This window comes from Pocillopora verrucosa, chromosome 8, assembly GCF_036669915.1.
Source record: "Pocillopora verrucosa isolate sample1 chromosome 8, ASM3666991v2, whole genome shotgun sequence".
Lineage (NCBI taxonomy): Eukaryota > Metazoa > Cnidaria > Anthozoa > Scleractinia > Pocilloporidae > Pocillopora > Pocillopora verrucosa.
Window position 1 is genome coordinate 10420383 of NC_089319.1, and position 18139 is coordinate 10438521.

Genomic DNA, 18139 nt, shown 5'->3' on the forward strand with positions numbered 1-18139 from the left:
CGCAAGAGTTGCTCAAGGCGTAGCCGAGGGCAACTCTAGCTTCTTGAGTGCTCTCCAAACTTCCCAAGTGCTTCATATCTCCATGAACGCACAGATGATGTATAGACCAATTGTTTTATAACATTTTCAACCCAATGGAAATTTTTTTTCTCGAGGGATTTTTTTGCTGACGTCATGAGCGTGCACAATAGGAATATGAAGCACGCTCGCGCAATTGAATTTGATTAGACAAATTTACCAGCTATGTTGTAAACGTGGTTAGAGACACGGGTATATATATGAACAACGCTGTCAATCAACAATCTTTGCATGATTCATAATATATTTTCAATTGCAAAACTATTTAAAACAACGCTTTCCAGACCTGTTCTCATAGTAAAAAAGTCACGGGGATCAACTTCGATCTTGAATTAAAAATTAAGAAATATTTCTTTCCACTAACTGTAGAAAAAAAAAAAATATATATATAACTGAAACAAATACTCTTCTACCACAATCAGTCAGAAGAGGTTAAATTTCCCAAACCCAGAGGTAACAATTAAAAGAACTTGCTAATTTACGCGTTTACCGCTGCTTGACAAAATCAGGGCTCAATCAGGAGACACTTTCTCATTTTCTTTTAAAAGAAGAAACGTTTCCCAAGAATCTTAATTGAGGGGCCAGATTTTCACAGCGACATTCAACATCAGCTCTAACATAAAAATCTAGAACTAACTTTTGAATATGCTGAGGGTAACATCGAGCAGATAAATTATGATCAATAAATGCTCCAGGTAAGACGCATCAAACAGTCATTCCAACAGAACACGTTATTATTATGAAGCAGCAGCTGGTAAGCTATAAGGCCCAGTTTGTCCATCGTTACCAATCGCCCGGACAATGAAATGGTGAAGTGAAGCCTTTTTTCCCAACAAACGACGTATTCTACATGCCATGGGAAGTTTTATTGCTTTCAGTTGGCCAACTTTCACCCACCGAGCAAGTGACTTCCCCTGTTCATCTGGAGTCACCATTAGTGCAAAAACTTCAAAAGAATTTATATCCGTTACTTTGCTATTAGGAGGTACGTTCCACATAAGAATAGCAGTGCTTCCATTCTCCAAACGCAGAGCGACTTGAGGAATCGGAAGTAAATTTATCTCTTCGGATTTGATTGTTCTGTTGGGGGAAGCGCTTTCTTCATTTAGACCATTTTTTGCTAAAGAATTTGATATTTCTTTACTCTGCTCCAGTTTTTCTCCTAAGGGAAGAGGTACATTCATTGAATGCTGTGTCTTTGTTAATTTCATGTCGGCTACGGAGGGCGAGATTTGACCTTTAGTAGTCATCTCGCACATTCCATATTCTTCCGCATCTGATTTATCATCCGTTTTTGATGATGCACTCATGCACTCGTTACAGCTTGCTTCCACTTTCAGGGAAGTTGAGAATGGTCCCCTGGTATCACTACGCGTATCTACAGCTTCTTTGAAGACATTTACTTCGCTCGCACATGTGTTTTTCTCTTCCTCACAACCTTTACCTTGGGGCATAAGGCTACATTCACCTTGTTCCAAATTGTCAAGATCCACTGAAGCTTCTTTCGCAATGTCCGTTGGTAACCCTAATCTTTCATTCTGGGTAGCAGAGGTCCCTACGACTTGCTGGCTACTTGAGACTGACGCGAATGGCTTGCTTTGTCCTGTGGTCACAAATACTGAATTTGTCGAAGTAATTATTTCCTGATCTTTGGTACTGCAACTACCCGGTGATTCTTCCACAGTGTCGCTTGGTGTAGAATCAAGTAACTGTTCTAATCCTTCATTGTTTGAGACTGATAATGATAACCTGCTTGGTTCCGATGTCGCACATTCCAAGTCTGTCGGTGTATACATTTCATGATCTTTAGTACTGCAAGTACCTTGTTGTTCTTCTACCACTGTATCCTCAGAAAAAATATGGTCTTGGTCATTACCACCAAACGTTCCATTTTCAAGTTCACAGCTGTCGGTCTCATCAGTGGGATCTGTTCTGAACGTTACTTCACTTTCTTGCTCACTTCTTACACTTTCTTTTGCACCCTCTTCATTGCCAACTAGTTCATGTGAGGCTCCAGGGTCAATGTTCTCATCACTGCCACCCTGACCGTACGAGGAACAATCTACATTGGAGGCACTTGAAACATCCCCAACATCATCCAGGCTGCGCCTTTGTGAGAGTGAACGAGATCGCCTCGGAATGGTCATTCTTGGTATCACCGGGGACATAAGATTTACGTACGGGTCTTGAAAACTATTGTCATCCTCCAAACTGCTGGTAACCTCCTTACCATCACTGTCAAGTTCTTCACTAGCTACTACTTGAGGTTCAACCTGTTCTTCGACCTCTTGGCCACTAACTGCCTTTGAAACGTTAACTACCGATTCACCGTTAGAATTTGCTGACGCACATCCATTCTCAGAAGAGTTTTCCGAGTTGGCGATTCTATTTTTTAAAGTTATGAGTCGTTGAACTGTTTCCTCTAAGACGCCACCGGGTGTTTTGGATGGTATTTTGTACGGATCCTTAAATGCCTGGTTTGTACTATCATCTTGGTTTGAAGTGTCCATTTGTGTGGAAGCGAATTTACTTGAGCAAATGGAGCTACTTAAATCCTCCTTTCCGTGCCCAACATCAACATCAGTTGAATGTGAATCAGCCGTTTCTGGATTGTTTCTTTGGTTATTTGGTGTTGTTTTCCAGGTTCTGCTTTCGCTACTGATGGTCTCCTTCGGAACTGTTGTTTCTCCTGAAGATATATTTCTATGCACACTACCGGAGGCAATATCATGACTAAAATGTACATTGCGTTCAACCGTTCCACCTCTCAAGCTTCTGTTAGAGTATGCAACATCTGTTGATGTTTGGTTGGACTGCAGTTGGTTTCCAGCATCATGCCGAGGCGGATTAGCTGTGGTGGGGGCTGATCTTTGCTCTGACATGGAGACTACACGATTTGCATACGAGATCATTAACTGAGACTGCTGACCCGAGTTAGGAAGCTCTGTTACATAAGAATGCGGTTCGTTTACTACATTGAGTGGCTGGTTTTTATTGCTGGACGTGCCTTGTGACTCACTGTAAACACGCTGAGCCTGAACTTCGCCATAGTGGCTCAAAGTTTGGATGTGAGATTGTACCCTTTTATCGGAGTTTCCATCGACTGGTGTTGCCTGGGCAATGTTGAAGCTGTTTGATGACAGAGACGATGATAAATTCTGTTGTATTTGTTCCTTGTCCTTAGCTATCAAATTCGACATGACTGGTACCCTCTCTGTTAGATTCGGAGCTGCTGGGGGGTGGTTTAGACGAATGCACGTCTGCCCTTTATATAACTCAATTCTTCCATGATGTGATGACACTCCCTCCACACGCTGTGAAGTAGCTACCTGATCATTAATACTCCTCGAGATTCCATGAAGAGAGGAAGACGGTTGTTCACAGCGCCTGGACGATGGCACCCACTCTTTTGAAGCTCGACGCGTAATCTGACGCTGAATTTCATCATTGTACCGTCGTATGTTCATTTGAACATCACGTGGTGAATCTCTTAGCAGCTGTGCTAAGTGCCTAGGATTCATCTGCTGCGAAGCAGAATGCTGTTGTGTTCCTGTGTACTGTGCGGGAGTGCTGGTAGAGGATGAACTTCTATTATACGTTTGGTTTAAAGAAACAGAATTCCTATGTGCGTGTGCTACTTCTTGATTTGGCGTCGTCTTTTCATTGTTTGGAAAGGTCGAAGTAAAACGAACGTTCCCTGCTATGGCTTGATTTGGCCGCTGTTGCTGTCCTGCGAACTGACTGCGAAACGTTGCCGATCTCTGACTAGTGTACGGTAACATCTGATTCAAAGAACTGAAGCTCTGGCCTGTTGACTGATTTAACCTAACTTGCTGAGGCACATGCCCTAGAACATTTGAAGAGGGATTTGTTGCACTTCCTTTATTCCAAATGACATAATTACCATGATAAGCATTTTGATGACTTCCAGGCAACTGTAATGGGGTTGAATTTGAATTTGAGTGAACTGCATTCGGTACACTTGCATGGTAACTTGCAGCAATGTTACCCGAAGTCTGGTAACCTACAGTATTGTAACCCGAGGCCTGAGCAATATTCACGGGGTACCGAGTATCTAGGCTAGTTGTGTAAAGCTGTTTGCTCATTAAGTCATTTGACCTTTGTCCTTGCGTTAACGGTGGAGGTTGAAAGGTTACTTGCCGCACATTCATCCCAGTTCCAGGTTGGCCAAAAATAGGTTGACTATGTGCCACTTGAGAGGGGTTTGGTGGCTTGGGATTGCTAACTGGAGGCTGAACAGGAGTTTTTCCCTGGATGCTAGGCATGACAATCCCTTGCACCCTTGTAGCAACAGCATTTTGCGTCGAAGATCGTGGTTGCAATCCAGGCACAACTACAGGATCTGTTTGGCAAAAACTGGACGCCATTTTCTTTGGAGGTTCTAATTCTTCTGGGCTTGCCTGACATCCGATAGAAAGTGAAACAAGAGTTACATCTGGAGAGGTGCCCCCTATTCTAAATGGGGAGGTTGCTCTATCAACAGCTCTTCCGCGGCGGAGACTCTGTTCAAAAGAATAACATATAAGAATTTATCGCAAGAGTCATAAAGGGAAGCAAAGAATGTATTTAAAAAAGGACGAGCGAAAGCAGACAGGGGAGATATGGTAGTAGGAAACATACAGACTAGAAGTTACTGAAAAATAACGGGAAAAAAGTTAGATTAAACTGAGAGGAGGAAGTTAAAGAGGGAACCCTAGCCAGCAGCTTGCCTTGTAGTTCTGAATAACGCCGCAAAATTCATCACGCTTAATTCTGTTCCTTAACAACTGCTCGTGAATAAATTGACCCATAACATATTTGATGGCATTTTCCTGAATCAAATAGGAGTAAAGAGGTAGCAAAATATGCAACAAAAAGATAGATCTGTAGCTTATGAAACAGAACGAATTTGAAATTGGGATCTATAAATCGAGGGAAAGCATCGTATGGCAGAGGAGGGGAATTAAGCCAAGTACTAGGAGCTCCATTTTTTAATAAAACTTATTTTGTTCATCATATGATGGTTGTCAAACCTTTAATGGCCCCAACACTGTTCCCCCTTTAAGACAAAAAACATGTTAGTCGTTCTGCGGTTTCTCTTTCTATAACGGGAAATACTGAACTACATCTACTTCGCTGGCAACCAGTTGCTCTAATAAGTATTCAATATGTATTGGTCAAAGGGTTGCAGCACAGATGATGTAATTCGTAGGCTCTCAAATAACTTACCAAGTCCATATTAATTTGAATCCCTCTCGAAACAGTTTCAGGTTTCCCCTGTAAATGTACATTGTGCATGAAATGATTTAACTTAGTCTGCATGCACAACAAATCCTGAGTTAAGAAGCCTATGTGGAAATGTCACCTCTTCCCTTTGGAAACGAAAAACGCGAGGTTTGGGAAGATTTTAATTCGTAGGAAGACATGTTCATAAACATTTTGTAGGACTGTTAAATCTAATATATAGATTAAGCCAAGCCTAAAAGCGGAACTCGCATTTTTTTTCCCGCACGTCTCAAGGGCACAACGCCTTGTCCCCCCGGCCAGGACTAGAACCCGGGTCGTCAGACTCGGAGCCCAGTGCACTGACCACTGGACCACTTGGACGAAGCCGTGACGCTGGCGTGCCCGCGGTACAGCTGACCACGCATGTAGGACTATTAAATCAGTTCTATAAATAAGAACGTGCATATTTCCAAGTTGGCCTTCACCCTTTCACTCCCATGAGTGACCAAGAGGGAATTTCTCCTTACAATACAATAACAAACAGACAAGTGACGAGAATAAAGTTATATGGCAAACAGTAAGGAGAATTACTACTGTAATCTTGGGAGTGAAAGGGTTAGAGGTTCTCGTACAATTGGTGTATGCTTCAGAATTAAGTAGTTTCTTAAAAGTGTACAGTGGGTTACAGTTACACTATCTTTGTCTCACTGACAAGAAGCAACTCTGTTTAAATAACAGTTGTGTGAAGTTCCTTACAAGGTATATAAATGAAAATCTGAGAAAATGTTTCAAGGGGTTTGGCTGATTTCATCAACCACTGGAGCTTGTTTTTCTTCATTAATTCATGCTTGCTTCCATAGAACCTCGTGAAAAAAGCCCCTGTTTTGTGTTTAGGGCTAAAAGAAAGTCCTCGTGTGAGACAAATTTTAGTTTAAAAAAGTGGAATGAAAGGTTCTTAAAATCGGGTTCCTGTTTTTTTTAATTGAATCTAAAACTGTTAATAAAATTATGACACTACAGCATGCAATCTATGAACATATGCTTGTCCAAATGATGGCATACTTATAGCAGTCAAGCACTAAAGCTGTCTATGGTTCATAATTATTCCTTTTAGTTGCTTGCTATATAAACTAAAAGCACTTTCACCTCCTTAAAGAAAAGTGCAAACTCTAAAAGTGCTACAATGTGTGCTCACCATTGAGGGAGGAAAAAAATCGTTCACAAGCTTCCTTAGGTTTTCACACTCTGAAACAAGTTCTTTGTTCTTTTCTTCTAGCTGTGATACTAGTTGTTCCAGTTGTGTCTTTGCTTCCTTTTCTTCGGCAAAACTTGTCAGAAGGGAATTCATAACCTGATTTATGTGAATTAACAAGTTAAGATAAAGAAATGTGTTAATTTAATTTCTCTATGCCTTTACTGTTTCATGATAATGATTTACACTAAAGTTTTTTCAACCTGAGTAAGACAGGTAACTTCTCATATAAAGTTACCTACATGAACTATAAATATGAAAATACATCTGTGACAAGTATTCCCAGCACTGCTCTCCCTGCTGGTGCAAATTATCAATTCTCTATTGTAAGATGGTGAGGGAGGGAGGGGGGGGGGGAAGAAAGAGAAGGGAAAAAAAGGGAAGGGGTACTTGGCCCCACCTCTTGATATAACCTCCTTTTACTTCTTCATATTGGCTGTCTTGTCTCTACAACACCTGCTATTTTCCATTCAATTTATATCAATTTTTCAAACATCTAAAATCTAAAATACACAACATAAAGGTTTTGTTGTTGCTGGCATTGTTACATCATTCAGTGATTAATTTGAGAAACTTGCACTCTGTACTACAAGGGCTAAAAAACAACCTCCACAAACCTCAACAGTACTCTGGTACTGATCAGCACTTAAAGATTCAGGTTCATGTGAAAAACTGCCACTGCTACTACCACTGCTACAACCAGGTTGCAACTGTTGGTTCTCTTTCAGCCAATCCCAGTCATCTTGCTCAGTAGTTGCAGTTTTGAGATTAGCCTCTTGGCCATTGTCATTCAATAATGTCTTGCCAAAATCTTCTTTCACCTGCTGGCAGGTCTCAGACACAACATCTGGATAGCAAGGTACTGTAATACAGTCTTTTTCCCATAAAAATGGAGAGTCACCATTCTCATTAGGAAGGGGCTCATCTGAATGAAACAAACCCGCCTTCACTGACTTTGGATGGAGACAACTGCTACCATTGGGTAGCTCACAAACAATCCTTTCTGTATATGTCTCTTCACAATCAGGGTATGTCTCAATATAGCCAGTAGATAATCCACCCAGGAGGTCTGACAACCTGTGCCTCACAGGACTCTCTGCTTCAGAATTTTTTTCTTTTCTCCTTACTGGTTTGGTTGTTGATGGTACCACATCTGCAACTTCCTCTGTGGTTGATGTGTTTGCAGCACCATTGTTATTTGAGGGAATCTCATGTTCCTTGTTGACTGATGCCATTTGAAGTTTTGTGGTAAATATTTGTAATCTTTGTAACTGTTCTTCAGAGAGTTTGAGTCTGGGGATAATGACTTGCAGTCGTGTCTTTTTACCTATTAATATTATTCATGCAAGAACTTAGTAAAGAGAATTAAAAATCTAAATCCATTTACACTCAATTATTTTACCAAATGCTTGCTAGTCACTAAGCCTCAGGCCTGCCACATTTCATTTCTTCCCCTTTTCATAGTTAGAGATTAACATACAGCCACTATAACTTTGAATTTTTAAATTTCTCTCAATCTTGTTGGTGTAGAAAACAAATTCTTTGCCACCAACAGAATACATTGCCATTGTTATAAATGTTTAAGCATTAATTTATCTTAAACAAGTAGGCTTCACAGGCATTCATTCTCTTGAGATATTACTGTCCCGTTCAGTAAAAAATAATTTAACCCTTCAACTCCCAAGATCTGATTGTTAATTCTCCCCTGTAACTGCTACACATTCTCTCATTAGTGAGTAACAAGAATTTGGTGTTAGATCAAGATAAGAACCTCTATCTAAATAGTTTGACTATTCTCATTGGATAAGGTATGAATATTAAGGGGAGAAGTTACATGTTAATCAGGGAGTAGTAGGGTTCATCATTGTTTTCTTGTTATTGTTATGTGTGTAAGCCTATTACAAATACAAGTAAATCATCTTTGTTTCCAAAAAATTCAGAATGCAACAATGTTACAATGTAAGAAAGTATATGTTGAAGTAGAGTCCAAAGTTACTCATCCAGGTGACAAATTTCACATTGTGTTGGTTAATCATATTCTCCTGGAGTTATTGCAAAAGAACAGATTACTGGAATTAACCATCTCTGTCTTTAACATCAACCTTAGCTGTCAGCTTTATCACCAGAAGATTTTATCCAACTGCAAGTAAACCTTTACTACAGAATGGACCTAACAAATGTATCTAAATATTTTCTTAATTCACACCTGTTTGACCAACATCAATTGAAGTGTCAGATAATCTGAAAGAAAAAACAACAAAAACTATCAAACACCCTGTTACTGACAATAATATAGTTACACATAAGCACTTTAGAAAGTAAAAAAACAAACAAACAAACAAACAAACAAACATGACTCAGAATGATTAGCTTTCTGCTAAGAAGAGTACAATAATTTTAATTCAAGAAATGAACTAGCAATACAGCATCAAACCTCTAAAATAAACATGTGAAGGAGGCCAATTTAGGCAAATAAGGTAAAACAACACAACAAAAATAATAAATCAAATAAAAATAGAGCAAAACAATGAAAGGAAGGAAAAAACCAAAGATGAAAATAGAGAATCTATGTAAGAATTTTTTTTAAAAACTTTTTCCTAAAAGTTGACACACTTGATGAATTTAAAGGATGGGGAGGCTGAAGAAAGGGATGGGGAAGTTTAATGTTTGAAACTAGTGTAAAAATTTTGTTAAGTTGAGTCAGATGAGTTCATTACAGAATCAATTTTACTGGGTGCAAAAGAAATTAACACTCACTTTCGTTTAATGGTATGTGGTGTGCTGCCACTGTTATCCATACTTTATCAAAAGCCTAGTGAAAAAAATCGAAATTAAATTAATAATTTAGCCATCAAAGCAATGCAAAACACAATGCAATCGGTTGTTCTCCACGGAAACTATCTACAACTGTATCCCAATATAGGAAGTTTCACAAATGCACATAACAAAACATCTGGTTACAAACTTTTTTTGTGGCATGTAACTCTTTGCCTGCACTTTTTTCTGGGTCATGAAAAATCATAAACCAGAAGTTCTAGCATGTAAAGCACAAACCATTTGTCATGAAATTATTCCTGGCTGCATTGAAAGGCCTCACACTTATTGCTATATGATTTACTTAATGCAAGTCAGATTGCAGTGGTGTCAAAAGCTCATCTTAGTGCAGTGATAGCCACAGGTAATTACAGTATCCTTGGAAAATACAAGCCCTGTGGGCCTTGTTAGGTTCTCCTTTCAGTTCATTGCAGAGAACCACGCAGTGATAAGCAATAGCAAGATTTAACAGCATGTGTAAATTACGACTGCAGAAAATTCCCCCACAACAGCAAAAGTCTACATTAATACTGCCTCAGTGGCAACTTGGAGCTCAAACTTAAATAATTTTGCGCCTCACAAAAAAACTTTTTTAATTAGTAATACTATAAATTAAACCACTGCATGATTAAACAGGTAATGGAGACGAAATAAGTATGCATCAAAAGTACACAAATACATACAGGTGTTAATATCTTAATTCGAGTCAAAGATCATATCATTGAAACCTCAATTAGCAGAAAGCGTGCCTGACAGTAAAATTAACTGTTTCAATAAACAGAGACTACCGCAAAGAACAAGCACTTCTTTCCACAAGCTATTGTGCATGATGACATCGCAACAAACTTGGATACACACAATAATAAAAAAATAACTACAGCTACGACAACAATAGCAACTGCACATGCTTTAAACCAAATATTGGCTTTTCTCCTCCATTGTAAAAAATTGTGCTACTCATTATGTACTTCATATGTCACATATATAATAATTTTATTAACCCAGAAAACTGCCATGTAATAAATTACAACATATGAAGCCGCTTGAAATACATGGCTGGAGGTAATATCTACATCAAGGCAAAGGAATTACACTTATGAATTCCACTAATAAGTAACATTGTTCCTAAGGAAATGTTAGTCGATAAAAATATTTGAAAAGCAACACTGGCAAAAAAAAATGATTAAATAAATAAATAAATAAAAATGATAATGGAGGGAACTACAGATCAGGAGCGGCATTCAGCGCATAGCGTGGAGCCACAGCTAATTCGGGAATGTCCATTTCATCGTGACTACGAAATAGTGAATTCATATAACTCAAAATCTACATCAACTCAGTCTGTATAATTCTCGTCAACGAACGCCTTACGCCGATCTCAGATTGACGGCTAGTACTTAACCCTAAAACGACTATAAACAAAACTACGTAAAAACGAAACAACCGGAACGAAATCACTGGAACATAGCCACCGGAACAACACCAACGTGACATACTTAACTACTTCAAGTTGATTATACTTAGAATAACGCATTGTAAGAGCAGAGCAATTCTATTGCACAAACGTTTCCAAAACGTGCTAAATTGTCAACACACAATAAGTCAGTGGTTCCCCTTTAAATGATCGCAACAGGGAGAGATTAAGTCCCTATTACTATCGCGTCGTTAGAAAAATGGAAGCCCGCCAAAAATGAAATCGCCAGAACGAACTCAATGTATTCGTGCTCGCGTCACTTGTGCTCATTAAACATGAATAAATAAACAGGGTATTCCTAGGATTATGAAATTCCAGTTGAATGTGAAAACCGGTACCAGCAGGCATCGATTGTAAGCTTTCCCTAAAATGTGCATTTGACATATATCTTGTTCCGCTCGCTAAAAACACTTGCACGTGAGAAACTGCACCACGACGACAAGCAGTTGCACTTACCTGTGGTTGTGAGTGTTTTTAGCCCTGTTATTCCGTCGTTTTCTTCAGTCAGGCGCCGTTCACTTAGATTGCTACGGTCAATTTATCATGCAACTTGCCACGAAGACACAATTATCACCAGCAGTGGACAACCCTCAACAATCCGGTCATATCGCGAACAAGCTCGCGTAAACCCAGAAAACGTCTGTGTTTTCAATAAAGTTTGACAAGTGACATGTGACGGAAAAGATGGCCAATCAGGAAGCAGTTCAGGGGACCCCTGCTTTGAAATACGTCAAAACAGAAGTGTCAAATTTTCTTATCTTAAACTCTACTAAGAAGAATACTTGAAATGGCGAAGAGGAGGAAATAAAGTCATTTTCAAACTGTAAAGTTATTTTCATTCCTAACTGGTCAACCAATACCTAACAAAAGTAATGGAACCATGTGCTATTTAGACAAGTGGGACTTACATCTTGTACAGCTTTGAACAAAGAACAATTTGACTGTGTCTAATACCAAACAGATTAAGTCGTCTCTGGTCTTTGATGAGCTTCTTCAAGAACCAGGGTTACTCCTGGCTAACAGCACTTCAAGAGCTCTCTAATTACTCTCCTAGCCCCAAAGCTCTCGCATAATAATAATTCTCTTAGCTAAATTAAGCATGTTTATTATGCAGATTGTGAGTGACTTCAGCTGGGCAAACTGCCTAGATCAAAGAAAGTCCCGATTTGTTTATAAGTGAAACAATACAGTTTGGTTTGGAAAGATCATTTAAAAATACATTTTCTGTACACGAAATAACCGAACAGTTAATACGTAAATGACTCGTAAACGGTTTTTCCAAACTTGTGTGTCAAATTAAGTTTATGGGAGCAGACGTATACAATATGCGTTGTGGAGATGTAAACAGAGAACAAAGGATACGAAAGGCGACAAAGGTAAGGAAGGCAACTGAGTTTTAATAAGTTCAGGGAAATCATCAATATGCCGACTCAGGTGTGAGTTTTTCACAGCCTAAAATAAACTGAAGTTGTTTCATCCGAAGTCAAGGCAGCTGAAATCACCCGTTGAGATAAACTTACGTAGATGCCGGCAAGATTGTTATCAATACAGCTGCCTGTTGTATTTTAAAAATCATTCAAAGAAACGGATGTATAAAAACTGAAATTTTCATTAAGCGTTCTTCGTTTGATCAGCCGTGTGCTTTGTTCAGAAGTCTTCGCAAAAAAACTAAAGGTTTTCGTTTCAAAGCTCATTTCAATTGTCTCCCCAAAAAAAAGCAAATGAACTGATCACTTGAAGAGGAAAACACGGACTATTTTTTAACACTCCACAAGACATAAATAGAGATCGAGAACAAGAGAGCCTTCTTTGATATGGTCCAGTTCTAGGCTGTCGCCACGACTAACATATTCTGCCAAGTGATGCAGATATCAAGGTGAGACTGATCTGATAAAATTGGTCAGGAGAGCACTGACCATAAGTAACGAATACTCAACACCATCGACTGTCATGTACCTTGGTTCGCATCTCTCTATCCAAAAGTTCAGTTCAGTCCAGTTCAGTCCTTATATAGGATATAGCATGATGTGGCGAGAAGCATATGCAAGTGATTATCACCTCGTTCCCTTACGGGGATCATCTATAACAATGCAATGCGAGACAAGCCTGAGCGAAAGAGCAACCTTATCACGCCCCTTCAAAACCATCGTAAGGCCCTAAATAATGAGTTTCCTGGTGTAGGTGACGAATAGCTAGAGCACAGAAGGTCGGCTCAAACACTTGAAATCATCAAACTGACTCCTGATCAGTGTAATAGTCGTGACCAGAAGACAGTTCTCTTGGCCAATAGACCTGAGAGGGATGACTCGTCAATTTGTGACAGCTGAAGAGGGATATTCCTCCTAAAAATACTATATAAGGTCGTCTATCGAATGTTCTTGGACATGAGATGAAAATACGACGGAAGAAAAGTACGTACGGCAAGAACAATCCTCCTCCGAAAAGAAGGGGCTCTGATTAGATCCTTATCCTTGGAAACATCCAAGAACGGATCACTAAGTGCCATCATTCCTGCATATTGGTTTCACGGATTAAAAAGGACATTTAAACTATCAGAAGTAACGAGCTGTGGATTATTCTTAAAAGACTGTGACACCATGCCATCTAACGTCATCCAAGACATATCAAGGAAATATCCGCAGCGTTGTCGGAAGCGGGAGGATATCAGACAAATTTCCTGTGGTTACCTCCCTATGTCTTCTTTTCTGTCCAGTGTTACCATCACCTGGATGATGAAGCAAATACCAAAACTGCAAGAGGAGGTCTGACATGGAATTTCGTTACAGCTCTAAGGGATCTGCACTTTGAAGAGGACAAAGCTCTACCCGCAATCTGGCACAAAATGATTTCCAAGGGAAGTGTACTTCTTCCCTCAGGCACGTGTGCCCACTGGTCCTTGAGTAATAACACCAAGACAAAGGTGCTTGAAGAGAATGATAAACGATAAACGGACAGTTGGAGACGCCAACTCCTTCACTTGTCTAGACAAACATGGTGGGTCAAACAGAGATATTACTAGCAGGTGGCAAATTGCATGAAGATAAAATGTAACTTTCAATACTGTCTGGGGGGGGGGGTCAAGGATCTATTACAAGTACACCCAAGGGAAAATTCTAAAGAATTGCCTGGCCGCTATTCTACTGTATGTGTCAGCTGACATCGAGCAGACGTCGTCCATCGAGACCTCGTTCATAGTGAGTCCTTGGCTTTATTTGGCCACATACGAAGAAAAAAAACTGCGAAGATTAATCTATGAAGATTTGTGGAGGGTCACATCTTGTGGAAAGAGTAAACAGCTATCGAGCTGCTCTCAGCTGATTCCCTGAGAGCAGGATGGGGTGCAGAATGCAGCCGATTACCTTGACAATAACCGTTAAGGCTGTTTGAAAGACCGAGGTGAGGAAGTTAAGGCAAAGTGGACCAGCAAGCAAAAGACACTGAAGGAAGGTAGAAAAAACAGAATAGGTCTTCATTTCACTTTCAGGAACGACGAGGATAAATGAATGAATGGACTAACCCTAACTAACTGAAGCGCTAGACCAGGCTAACTGAAGTGCCAGACTAACTGAAGTGCTCCTAAGTCGGCGGCCTTATGCAACCAATGTGGACAACCTGACATCATGGTTAACGGTTCACGATTCAAAGTCGCTGATAAGTTTGTATACCTTGCCAGTTCAATGAAGCGAAATGGCGCCACTAATATGCAAATGACCGTCTGAATAACAAGGGCAGGTTCAGCCCATAACAGATTGTGTGTCACGGTCATTATCTGTCAAATTACAGGCATCGGTCTTGAAGGCTCTGAAGCAGTTTTGCCATTCACACTCCTAAATACATGTGTATAAGACCTGGACCGCCAGAAACCAACACCACGCCAAGGCCCTAAAGCTTCCCTCTCAAAACCTTCCTTATGAAGCTTCATAACACGAAGTGGTGACACAAGGCTCCAAACATCAAACTACCCACGTAATCTGGCCTGGTCAGCATCCACATCTCAAGCTAAGTCGGGTTGTCACGTACTTTGCAGTTGGACTGGAGGCTTCTCAAGAACGTCTTCAGCCGAACCACTTACAACAATATTGGACAAAATAGTTTCACTAATGTCTACAGAAGCGCTTCAAAGACACTCCAAAGGGCCCCTTCGATGCGTGGATAACCAGGTCACACACGTTAACACTCGCAAAGTTAGCAAGACTTCTACAGCAGAGCAGTTGCGGTTAGCAAAAGGCTTCGGCAAACATTCTTCAGTCCTACTGCCAGGATCTCTTATCCCTTTTCCTTCTCTGTTACAATTTTCATCATATCTAGTTTGCGAGAGTTAGTCATTTTGTCCACCCAAGCGTCCACAGGCAAATGTACACTTATGTTATGAAAAAATTACGGTGTACTGGAACATTGCTTTCTCGCAGACAAATTCTTAGGGTCATTTTATAAACCACAATGCCTTGATTTTTCAACATGTAAGCCATACTCTTCTTTTAATCGACCGAGTTACTCTTGCAAAGACCAATGAATGGATCAGTAAATTATTCAAGCCGCCTATTGTCTTTACCTTTCTATTAGTTTATATAAGCGAGTCTCGTTGTTATTGTTCACTATATGAAGAGTATAGTTTATGATTTTTCTGTGTGTTTTTAAAGGATGTATTTGCTTTCTCTTCTCTTTTGTTTTTTAGCCTTTCACAATTCGACTCAACGTTTATCGTTTTGATATCTTGAAATTTCAGAGAAGAAAAACCACCAGTAGTTCCTTTTAATTAGCAACTGGAGATCTCAATCTAGGCAGTCGACAAAGTGCTTCGTACGTTTCCGATTCTTTGTACACTTTTACATCAATGCTTTTGTTCAATATCGAAGTTGACACTGGTATTTAAATATCTGTAATAACAACTCCGTTCTCGAATATTCGCCGTTCTCATGAGAGGGTTGCAGCTGAACTCGCGCTCGCAATTAGATTCTATTCATTGGATAATTTTCCATGCTGTCGCTTGCTTCAACGTGACACCACAATCTCGGGAATAAGTGGAAATTTTAATTAAGTTTCTCACCTTTACTTCCTCCGTTGCTTTATCTTAATTAGAGACCTTATTTCTAGTTCGAGAAGCTGTAAATTTTAATATCCTTTCTCTTAGTTGGTGTTTTCCGATTTATAATGGAAGTTGGAACATTTAAGTAAAAATTGCAGGATTTCAAGGACACATTTTTTGCTTCTTTACTGTTTCTGTCAAACAATGTAAATTTGTAGAAGAATAAAATCACGTGCTCGATGGAAAATGCTTAAGTTCATTGTGAAGGTTTTGTGATTGCATGGATTACTTTGTCGGTTGAGGTTTACTCTATTACCCGCACTGATCTCCATGTCAAAGTTCAAAACGAACTAGAATGAACTTCGGTTAAAACCTAGCTAAGATTGATCCTTGACGTCCGTAGTAAGATCAAACCAGGAAATGGTGGCGATTTTCCGTTCCTGCACCGTAGTTATAGTGCGTCCCCGCCAAAAGTGTTATCTTCACACTCGCCAACTTGATTGTAATTGGACAAACGAACTGCCAAATTCTACCTAGTAAAACTGTTATCCCCAACTTCAACCCAAACCAAGACAGTAGCCGAACACTGCTGGGTATTTTGCACTTTACACGCCACTTGCATCGCAAATTTTAAAACTGAGCAAAATAACTGACTAAAAAAAGTGAGTTTTACAGCGGTTGGTCATTGTCAACGTTTGAATTGTAACTAATGAACAATGGTAGCCTCGCGATAACTTTCGGTAAATTTACTTAATGAGACATATTCGTGATTTAAAACGGAACGCATGAGTCGAATTTGTGACGGATTAGTTGGTCAAGAAACATCTCTCGCTCATAAGAAAAAAACTCGACACCGATTATTATTATAACTTTGAAAATGAAGCAAATTGTGATTCCTCACTAGGTGAAGCACCAATCATTCCTCATAATTCGCGTTGTTGCCACGTTTTCTTGTCGAATTGGAACATTTTGGAATATACCACCAAGTACGTCATAGAGCAAACGTCTAAGTTTCATGACTACTCTCTGAAACACGTGTGAAAGTTTACATGAAAATAGATATCGATTGAAAATTATTTCATATGAATATTGTTATTTTTCTACATGTTTTGAAACGTTGTTTTGGAAATATATGAAATGCACGGAATGGAAACTGCGACTTGTTCTACTAACATAGCTGTCGAGTGAATGTTACGATGGAACGGCAAAATTACGTTTAGATAACAATGAACGTTTTCCTTTAATTGAGTAGAGGTAGCCATCAAGGTTAAAAACAGATTTGGCTTTAGAAAGCTTTCAGTGAACAATTTTTAATCGATCCCGTAGGAAAGGTCAACATTTTTTACATGAAATGCACTTCACCTGTCTTGAGAATGAAGTCACAGTGTTTGACATTGTTAGATTCGAAGATTTTGCTCTCGAGTCCGAATGACGAATTCTTCGATACTGATATAGGTTATTCAGAAGAACGTGTACCGCTCTAAAAGGTCAAAGTCATAATCACAATCACCATCCATTGTTCGCTTTAAATCTGTCATAAAATTAACAAAGTCATGATGAAAAAGATGTGACGTTCTTACCGTTCTGAGACTTATTTCTACTTTGGTTTGGCATCATCTCAATCCGATCGTCGTTCTTCACTAATTAACGGCTCTGTACATGTTTCTTTATGCAAATTAAACGTCGCGTAAAGAAGGCAAATAGAGGGAATATATTAAAATCGTCGATTCCACAACTTAGCTCTGTTATAGTCAACGTAGTTCTTTTAAAGTCAACTTATCAAAAGCAAAATTTTTATTTCACTTCATAATCAAACTAAGTATTATTCGTAGAAAGTAAATATTCAAATTTCTGATCACCTTCAGCAACCTGGTCAGTAAAGAGGCTGAAGAGTCCGCAAGACGAGCGCGTCGTTCGCTTACAGGTTTACGTAAACTCTTCGTGATACAGACAAAATTTACTACAGTCTTTCTACTTAATTGCTGAACAAATGAAACAAAAAAACTGAGCTGGGAAGTTATGACTGAAAATTTGGGTTTATAAAAATAAACTTTGCCCGGCTATTACTTTCATAAATCGAAGGGGTTGGTTTGAAGAACGACTATTATGCTAATTGTTGTTGCTGCTGACAGTGGACATAAAGCAGTGAAAGAGAAATGATGTACATCCGTCGTTGAAAGCGTAGAGCTGCAGTCTGTATGTCCGTATTTTACTATAATGAAAACATGGCTGATTGTGTTTGCAGGCTGGATAACATGAATCCTGTACC

General features: G+C 39.4%; 1 protein-coding gene across 2 annotated transcripts; it reads right to left on the reverse strand.

Moving 5' to 3' along the window:
• Nucleotides 1-329: 329 nt before the first annotated feature.
• Nucleotides 330-17512, reverse strand: LOC131778883 (uncharacterized). Of its 2 annotated transcripts, none has more exons than XM_059095360.2 (7): nucleotides 17451-17512; nucleotides 9314-9368; nucleotides 8763-8797; nucleotides 7174-7883; nucleotides 6500-6655; nucleotides 5308-5355; nucleotides 330-4601 (listed from the first exon to the last, which is right to left on the reverse strand). In XM_059095360.2, the coding sequence occupies exons 2-7, from the start codon at nucleotides 9352-9354 to the stop codon at nucleotides 816-818; spliced, it is 4776 nt and encodes a 1591-aa protein (XP_058951343.2). In that variant the 5' UTR covers nucleotides 9355-9368; nucleotides 17451-17512; the 3' UTR covers nucleotides 330-815. The 2 variants fall into 2 exon arrangements, with proteins under 2 accessions (XP_058951343.2, XP_058951344.2); XM_059095361.2 differs by lacking the exon at nucleotides 17451-17512 and adding an exon at nucleotides 11301-11456.
• Nucleotides 17513-18139: the final 627 nt, after the last annotated feature.

Bases quoted from the DNA above. Each gene is read 5' to 3' on its own strand.
- LOC131778883 (XM_059095360.2), bottom strand. From the start codon at position 9,354: ATGGATAACAGTGGCAGCACACCACATACCATTAAACGAAA. The intron at 8,798-9,313 runs GTGAGTGTTAAT...TTTTTCTTTCAG, and splicing joins CCACATACCATTAAACGAAA to ATTATCTGACACTTCAATTG. The intron at 5,356-6,499 runs GTGAGCACACAT...GTACATTTACAG, and splicing joins ATTTTTTTCCTCCCTCAATG to GGGAAACCTGAAACTGTTTC.